The following is a 9,008-nucleotide window of genomic DNA, read 5'->3' as shown; positions in this document are numbered from 1 at the left end:
AAAAAAAAAAAAAAACTTTTTAAATGTACCCTTGCACTAACAAAAAGGTAAAAAATCTTCAAATGACAAAATTTAAGTTAAAGGTTAACTCAAAGGGATAAACAGAACAGTCAAGCACGAGGATTTGATTTCTCAGAGCAGTTTGCAGCAAAAAGGTTCTGTCGCCTCCCTCTTAGCTTACTACAAAACCTTTCCGTATCCAGTCCAAGGAACTTCTTCCAGTCATCTTATCTAGACACTCAAGAGAAACACATCAGATACTCAACAGGATTTTTCAAAAAGGCCAGAATTACATACTGAGGAGAACAAGCGACACGAGATTAGACAAATTGTTAAATATGATCTGAAAATATATGAAAGACTGAGGACATAAACATAGACAACTTCTGCAAATCAGTAAAAAAGGCAAACGACCCTAACGGGAAAGATAAAAACACAAACACGCAGTGCACGCTACAAGAAATCTGAAGAAAAAACACAGAAAGATCTTTCTGGTAATAACCGGGTAAATGCATGTAAAAACAATGAAATACTGTTTCTCAGCCATTGATTAGTCTGGCGAAAGTTTAAATTTGACAATTACAGATACTATGTACTAGAAAAGGAACATGTTGCTGGAACAATACAAATTATTATAACCCCTTTGCAAATATCTGTAAAAGAAGACAGGCACAAACTCTATAAAATGCAATTCTACTTGCGGATATGTACCACAGAGAAAGGGGGACACACGTGCATGAGAAAAGTCATATAAGGCCCTGCTTATACACTGTTTATAATAGTGAAAAACAGTAAACAATGTAAGTGTCCAAAGTAAAGGAATAGATGTTTAACGTGTGGCGTAGCTGAATGATGAAAGACTGTATAACAAAAAGAATAAAACAGAAATAAAATATTCCAACATGAATCAATCTCCAAACCATGTTCAGGCCTTCTAGTCAAAATGGCTTACTAAGCTTCCACCTCACAACAATCCCTCCACTCGAGAAACAGAAAAGATATAAATATAAAACATACCTGAGATCAAAACAAGATAAAGATCTACATGGATAAGAAACGGAACAGAAATGCAAAGTAGTCATCAGGACTGAGGCCACAGGCCTACTGGGTTCCACATGTTAGCTTAAAGTGATAATTCTGAGTTTAATTTGTGTAAGATAGAAACCACTAAAAGTGCTCCAGCTAAGACAAAAGAATGGGACCAGTCTTAGGACACGAAGCTAAGGACTTGAGACAGCGAGAGCTCCTGCTTGTGAAAGATGGCTAAAGAATTGGCATAGGGTTCAGAATGGGTCCACAGACAGGTGCCCCAGGCCCACTGCTTATAAGAGCATGTGGGCCTGAGGGGAGAAGAGGGCACAGCACAGATGCAGCCTCAAGCACTGGTTTCCAGACTTCTCTGTGACCCCGACTCATGGTGAGAGAGAGAAAAATCAAAATAAAGAGTTTTAGGAGAAAAAATAGTATCTTTCTCACATATAATACATCTGTTATTAAGTGCTGATTGCAATAAATTCATCACCCACATTTTTAAAACCACTAGCTTAGAATACAAAAGAAATAATATTCTAATATCGAGAAAAGATACAAAATCAACATATTTCACATTGAACAATTAAAGACCATCATTTTAGATTTCTTCCCATTACCTTCACTCTATCTTCACTGCCACTACAAGAATTAACATTTGAGGCCGGCTCACGCCTATAATCCCAGCACTCTGAGAGGCCGAGGCAAGTGGATTGTATGAGCTCACAGGTTTGACCAGCCTGAGCCAGAGCGAGAATCTGTCTCTAAAAATAGCCAGGCACTGTGGCAAAGCCTGTAGTCCCAGCTACTCAGGAGGCTGAGGCAAGAGAATAGCTTGAGTCCAAGAGTTTGAAGTTGCTGTGAGGTGTGACGCCAGGACACTCTACCAAGGGGGACAAGGTGAGACTCTGTCTCAAAAAAAACTAACATTTGGTTTTAAGACCAGACTTACTTTTTTTCTCAAAAATAAAACAAATGTTGCCATTTGTTATTTAAGAATATGATGATGTGTGGCCAGGTGCAATGGCTCACACCTGTAATCCTAGCACTCTGGGAGGCTGAGGCAGGTGGACTACCTGAGCTCATGAGTTCAACCAACCTGAGCAAGAGCAAGACACTGTCTCTACTAAAGACAACACCATAAAAAATAAAAAGGTGAGGTGATGGATCTGTTAATCAGTTTGGTTTAAGCATCCAATTTAAGCATTTGATTGTATATCAAATCATTACATTGTTCCCCATAAGTGTATGTAATTATGATTTTAATTAAAAATTAAATTCAAAAATAAATTCAAAAAAACAGAAAAACGAGCTGGTGTTGTGGCGGGCACCTGTAGTCCTAGCTACTCAGGAGGCTGAGTAAGAGGACTGCTCAATCCCAAGAGTTTGAGGTTGCTGCGAGTTATGACACCACGGCACTCTACTCAGGGCAACAGAGTGAAACTGTTTCAAAAAAGAAAAAAAAGAATATGATGATGTGCAAAGAACACACCCAAAATGACATGCAGACGGTGAAAATTAGCTAATCTCACTCACTAGTCTAGATGGATTTACTTCTGGATATAACAATCTGAATTCTTACCTAAGCAAAATCATAAATTATCACAGATCACCAAAATTTAGGACAAAATTCAAAGATTTATAGAACAGCAAGGTAACTGGAATTCATGGGAGAAATGAGAGTAAATCTACAATTTTAAATATTCAAAAAGTCAAAAAGACCTACAATGTGCAGAATTCTATACTACCTAAGGAAGATACAAATAAAAATAAAATAGAGTCTCAAAAGCTTATAATCATCTCATAAGGGAAATAAGATAAGACCACCTATCCTATGAGTAAGTCCACGGAAAACTACAAGTACCATGCAGCAAAGGAACAAATGAAGTGCTATGCAAACATAAAGGAAGGAGAGATTTATTCAGCCCAGGGAAATAGGAAGAGTCCTGCAGGATACATGAAATACGGCTTTAAAAGGATAAGCAGGACGCAGGCACACAGAGATAAAGGCAAGTGCAAGCCTGCTTTCTTACAGATTCCTCACAAGCTGTTTTCTTTCAGTGAATCAAAGTATTTGATAAGGAAAACTCCTTTCTAAGCTAATCTTTAGAATATGTTACTAGACCAAGTTTCTTCTGCCCTTGGCCCTATATAGGCAACACAAGAGAAATCCAGCAACAAAAGACATGTGAGCGTGCTGTGTTTCAGATGGATCATAAACGGTTTTCTTTCAGTGAATGGAAGAGTTTGAAAGGAAACCAACTTTGCAGGCAGACACTGAGAATATGCTATGAGAACATGCATCTTTTTGTTCTGTGTGGAGGGAACGGTTTACTTCAGGGTTTTCTCTGTACTTAGGTAGGCTTAGAGGTACACGTGCAGCTTTGTTAAGTGGATATATTATGTAGTAGTGAAGTCTGGACTTTTGGTGTATCCATCACCTGGAGAGAGCACTGTACCCGATAGGTAATTTTTCATCCTTCATCCCCTTTCCACCCTCCTACATTTTATAGAGTCACCAACGTCTAGTTTTCCATGATATACCCAGCTCAGCTCCCACTTATAAGTAGAATACACATAACTGCTGTTACTTTATAAAGGTACATTAAATAATCCAATAGATAAAGGTTTTATGGGTCCAATTGTACAGTTCATTGTTTCAGGTGACTGTCTTTCATGTGCTAACCTTGTATTTTCAAGTATTTGTGATTTGAGGTTGTGAGTCTATACTCCATAGAAGTTGGTTTTTGGTAAAACTATAAGACCCAGATTTGACAGTGTGATCATCCAGAAAAGACCAGTGGTTATTTTTACCGAGCACTTCAAGGCACTACCAACTCAAGAATGTTTTAAAGTAAATTCCCACCTTAAACAGTTTCAGACCACCCAGGTGGCACGAATTCAAGCCGGAAAACCCTATAGATCCAAGCTATGAACCACCATAGTGCTACTTTGTGGTTAAATTTCCCTAGAGAGGTTTTCCTCCCTCGGCCATACAAGATGTTTGACAAGACAAGCAATGTTTCTTGCCGTCAACTGGGTTTTATCCAAGTTCATTCTTTAATTGAGGATAGATCCCAGTGGGGTCCCACGTTAACAAGGGTTTATCAATCAGACATTCCCAACTCATGCAGGCTCTTGCCTTTATCGCCTACCCTCAAGCATCCATTAAAATTGAAATTCTAGATTACCAGACTTGCGTGATACCCCAGGAAAGCCACCAGCTTCAACAATCAGTTCCTTACTTCTCGGGATTTATGCTTTTGCTTCATTTTTTGGCATTTAAAGATTTCCCATTGTTTTCTTACCAGCAAAGTGTCCAACAATAAAATATAAAGTGAAAACTCTTATATTTTATTCAGAATTTTTAGGTATCTTGAAATGGAAGCACTTTTATGATATTTAAGTCAGTACATACAATAAAACAAAAGTTGAGTGGGTTCACTTTTAATTCAATGATATTAACCTAAATTCAATATTCACTCAACTATATATGGCCTAAATTCATAAACCTAGTATACCTCTAAACTGAGTTCCTATTGGAAACTTGCTGTAAAGAACTTATATCACATTTCAAAGTTGTTCTCACTGGTTTTATTAAACACCACAAAAGATAAAATAATATTTTACAAGTAAAACTGCATTAACGTAAGTCTTACCAGTTCAGTAAAGGCAAATTGAAAGTTAAAGCATTTCTAATACTCTCTCACCCGCTCCAGTGCTTGAGTTTTCTCTTGCTCTATTTTCTTCATTGTTTCCTTCTCAGCTTTGAGTGATGATGATGACACGGTTTTAACAGACATAAAATCAACAGTCATCCATTCATCCCTCTGTTAACGAAAGGAAGCTATTTCAATCTGAACTGATTAGAACTTAATAATATCTTGCATTAATGTATAGAGCTATCATTTAATAATAAAAAAAAAGAACTTAATAATATAAATAATAATAAAGGAAGTCATTTCAATTTGAACTGATTAGAACTTAATATAAATAATAAATAAAGGAAGACATTTCAATCTGAACTGATTAGGAACTTAAAACTGAAATAAATAATAATAAAGGAAGCCATTTCAATCTGAACTGATTAGAACTTAATAATAAAATAAATAATAATAAAGGAAGCCATTTCCATATGAACTGATTAGAACTAGTAAGAGCAGGGATCTGGGAGGCAACTGAACCTGAATCAAATGCTACACGGCTAGATGACTTCAAGCAAATTTCTTAATATCTTCATGCCTTAGTCTCTTCCCTAATAAAATGAGATAAAAACCCTACCTTTCAGGATTCTCTTAAGGAATAAACAAAATACCAAACGTAAGGTATCCAGCCCAGTGCTTGGCACACAACAAACATCAGTTCCTTTCCCCTGTCGTCCTTCATCTATGGCTGAAAGTGGGTAAATTACATTCTTCCTTAGGCAGACGAACTAGAACCCAAAATTTCTGAATGTTTTCAACTGGAAGTATTGCTAAGAAAATTAAGGTATGAAGTGAAGGAAAAGAAAAATCGTGACTCAACTCTACTCGCTGTAGAAAGGTCAAATGTAGGCAAGAGTAAAAGGCTTCCACATATAAGGGGGAAGTGAGACTTCTCCATCAACAATTAGATGCGGGAAAACCTCGAAGGGACTAGCACAGAGATGAGCACTCCCTGCCCCACAGCAGGAGAAGGGCAGTCTAAACACGCAGCAGATGGCATTACTGCCAAAATTATTCATAGAATACACTCTTTTCAGACTCTAATTTTTCTCCTGAAGAAATTAAAATCATCTTTCATTTCAACATTCGTCTATTCTTAGAAGTTGACACTTCTTCCTTCAAAATCTGGTGGCTCGCTTACCTGAATAACTTGATCGTCATCTTTTTGTTCTGACTTTTCACCTTTCACCTTCCAGGCCTTTTCCTTGCCAAGAGTCTGAGATGGAACAGCCTCAATCCACTCATCTTCAGAGCTCTGAAAACGTTTAACATATAAGTGAAATTCTCAAATTCGCATACTTTCGTATAAAATTCCTGTGCTGTTATTGAGTAGTACAAATTCAGCTTCCTAGAAAAAATTCTTACACTGTATTTTCCCTTTAAAAAATGACACTGAAAATTTGAGGGAAAAAACATGTAATCCACAACCAAATTACTTTTATTTTCTTATCAGTTTATTATTAAGTCGAAGTAAGAAAATAAAAATAAAAATTAGAACTGTCTGTTGAGAACTCACTTCAGCACAGAGCTGAATTCAGTGCCTACCAACATCACGCCCTGGCATCACTGGAACAGGGGAAACAACATCCAAGTAAATGAGTTTGCTGTTTGCCCCTAAGTTTCAATTTTGAGATTTCCCTGGATCTAAAACCGCAGAGTGCTTAGGTAACAGCTAGACTAGTAAGGCATTTTGCTTACTGTGTTTAAATACCAGATCATTAAATAAATTAAGAAGTATCCAATCCACATCTACTACAGGGCGATCATCACGCCAGGTTTGGGGTTTAGTTTTCCCCAGATGTATCCATCTACTCTTCTGTGTCAAGTAGTGTCCTAAGTACTGTCAGAGACGTCCTCACACTGATGTTTTAGAACATTCCATGAAATACGAGTTCGGTTTTACAGATAAAGAAGGAAATCTCCCCCCAAATCTTGTAAGTACTTTGCCCAGGCTCCATGGTATCCAACTGTGAGAACCAGGATAGGAACCTAGATTTGTCCAGCTCTAAAATATATAAGAGCTATAAAACTTACGTGTTGGAAAGATTCTAGAAATCACCTAGTGCAAACCACCTGTCAAAGTACAGCTGAGAGACCATGAAGCCAAGAGAGGAAAAGCGAGTGAACAGCCAAGCAAACAGAATCTGGGTTTCTCTACGAGAAGACTCGTATTCTTTCATTCTACAAAGTTCTTAAGAATTACCTAAGTGCTTCTTTGACGAGAGAACACAAATGTATCTGTCAAAAAGTATAATCTACATGGAGTAAACACATTTGTATTTTGCCACCAAAATTGCCAACTGTTTCCCAAAGCAAAGCAGATTTTATTCATTCACATAAGCCTTGATGCTAAGAAAACTTAGAACTAGTTATTTATATTTATAGTTACATTTTGTAAGATTATCACTATGAATGTATTTCTGGCCTAATCATGTTTATCTCAACAAATTAACTTAGAGAGATCTTCCTAATTCTTACCAGATGTTGACCAACCATGTGGTCAACCAGAGCTACAACCCAATCTCCAACTCTGGCTAAATCCCCTCATCATGATCTACAACTTCAATTTAGCTTAGCTAGACTCAATCCCAGGTAAAATTCTCCTGAACTGGTTCTTGGTCAGTTCTCTCTTGTATTCCCCTCTCTCCTCTGAAGCATTTATCAGTTTCACATTTATTTGTGGGACTATGTGACTGTCTCACACTGCTAGGCAGTAATTGCTACGAGGACAGCAACTGCTTCCTCTGCCTACCTTAATACATTGGCAGGTAACGTTACCTTCTTCCGTACCTTCCTCAAGTGTATATATACCAAGTCCCATTCCCCACACTTTCAGCAAGTGATGTCTCCTCTTACCTCATCAAGAAAAATGAAACTACTTTAGCTTCCAACCCGCCCTCCAACAAAATTCACACACAGCTGTGCCTACCCCTACCCCCATTAACTCTTCCTGTTCAAGGCCAGTCTCCCTCCACAGGTTTTCATCCCAACCATTCCTGTTCTTCCAAGACCTTGTTCCATAAATTACCTTCTTCTCTTATAGCTTCAAGAAAAGATCCCTAATGGCCTAGGAACATGCTCAAGTATTTCCCATCCTTCCATCCTTTGGGGGGCAGTGTGAGAGAAGGAGGACCTTCCTTGATTTTGTGTATCCCTCTGGCAGGAATTTACCTTCCACCTGCCATTCTCAGACACACTTGAAGAGTACCCACATCCACTGTGTTCATACCCTCACTTTCATATATTTTTCTCAAAACTCTACAATATAGCTACTGCCCCATTAATCTACTGACACATCTTCAAGTTTCCCCCAATGGCTTCTACTGCGTCAAATTCAACAAAACGTTTCAGTCTTTAACTCCGTAGACTTCTCTGTTCAATACAACTCCGTCCGTGACTCCCTTTCTTTGACCTCCATGGCACTCTCCGGTTCTCCTCCCACTTCCGTCATGCACTCTTCCTCCTCTGCTCAGGCCTTGAAGAGCCATGTTATTTGGGGTTCCATTTCTTGCCCATTACATTTTCTAATAGCTAAACATCCCCGTTAAATACACTCTCATAGCTTGAACTACTACCAATTGTGCTGATATCTCTCAAATTTGTCTAACAGAAAGTTTCAGTGACTTGTCTACTAATATATTTGGATGCCATAATAAACTCAACAAGAACAAAAAATAAAACCATCACCTTCTTCCACAATATCTGCCCCTCCTTCAGTATTACTGAACCAAGTTACCCGGCACAACCAACCACCCATTTAGGCAAGTCAGAAACTCAGGATCATCTTCTTCACCCACCAAATCTGTTATTTTCATCATACAGTGAATATACCATATGATTACCATGGGAGCCTACATTTACCCTGAATAGAGCTGATTAGTTCAAAGGTAGGTACCTGACCCAATCATAGCAATCTGAGTCATTCCTCAAGAATTTGAAATTAAATCTTCTAATCTGTAGTTAGATGCATTATGCATTGTGCCACTGGCCCACACTGAAATTAAATCTTAATGGGAGGATATAAAACTAAAGAGAACTGGAAAGGCACTGGCAGAGACCATTTCTGTCATGAGGAACAGAGTTCAGCAAAAATTGATCTGTTTCTAGAAAAAATGCATAACACAGAGGGGGAAAATTAAAAACAACAAGAAGATTCCAAAAATCATTCACAATTCTAATTCCAACTATTTCTGAAGCCAAGCTGCATTCCTACACCTAGATGATGTCTTATGAGACTTTTGTACCCTTAATAATAAATTTCCACTTTTTTTTTTT

General features: G+C 37.9%; 1 protein-coding gene across 2 annotated transcripts in view; it reads right to left on the bottom strand.

Annotated features, from left to right (window-relative positions):
- The window catches only part of CWF19L2 (CWF19 like 2, cell cycle control (S. pombe)), a 123,507-nt gene that overhangs the window by 103,415 nt on the left and 11,084 nt on the right, over nucleotides 1-9,008 (bottom strand). For both annotated transcript variants that reach the window (XM_003802944.3, XM_023508713.1), the window contains exons 3-4: nucleotides 5,875-5,988; nucleotides 4,740-4,859 (exon numbers count right to left, since the gene is read on the bottom strand). In XM_003802944.3, coding sequence (XP_003802992.1) covers nucleotides 4,740-4,859; nucleotides 5,875-5,988 — 234 coding nt within the window. The remainder of the gene's footprint in view (nucleotides 1-4,739; nucleotides 4,860-5,874; nucleotides 5,989-9,008) is intronic.

This window comes from Otolemur garnettii, unplaced genomic scaffold (genome assembly GCF_000181295.1).
Source record: "Otolemur garnettii isolate 467f Iridium unplaced genomic scaffold, OtoGar3 scaffold00266, whole genome shotgun sequence".
NCBI classification, from domain to species: Eukaryota; Metazoa; Chordata; class Mammalia; order Primates; family Galagidae; genus Otolemur; species Otolemur garnettii.
This window is presented reverse-complemented; position numbering and strand designations above follow the sequence as displayed.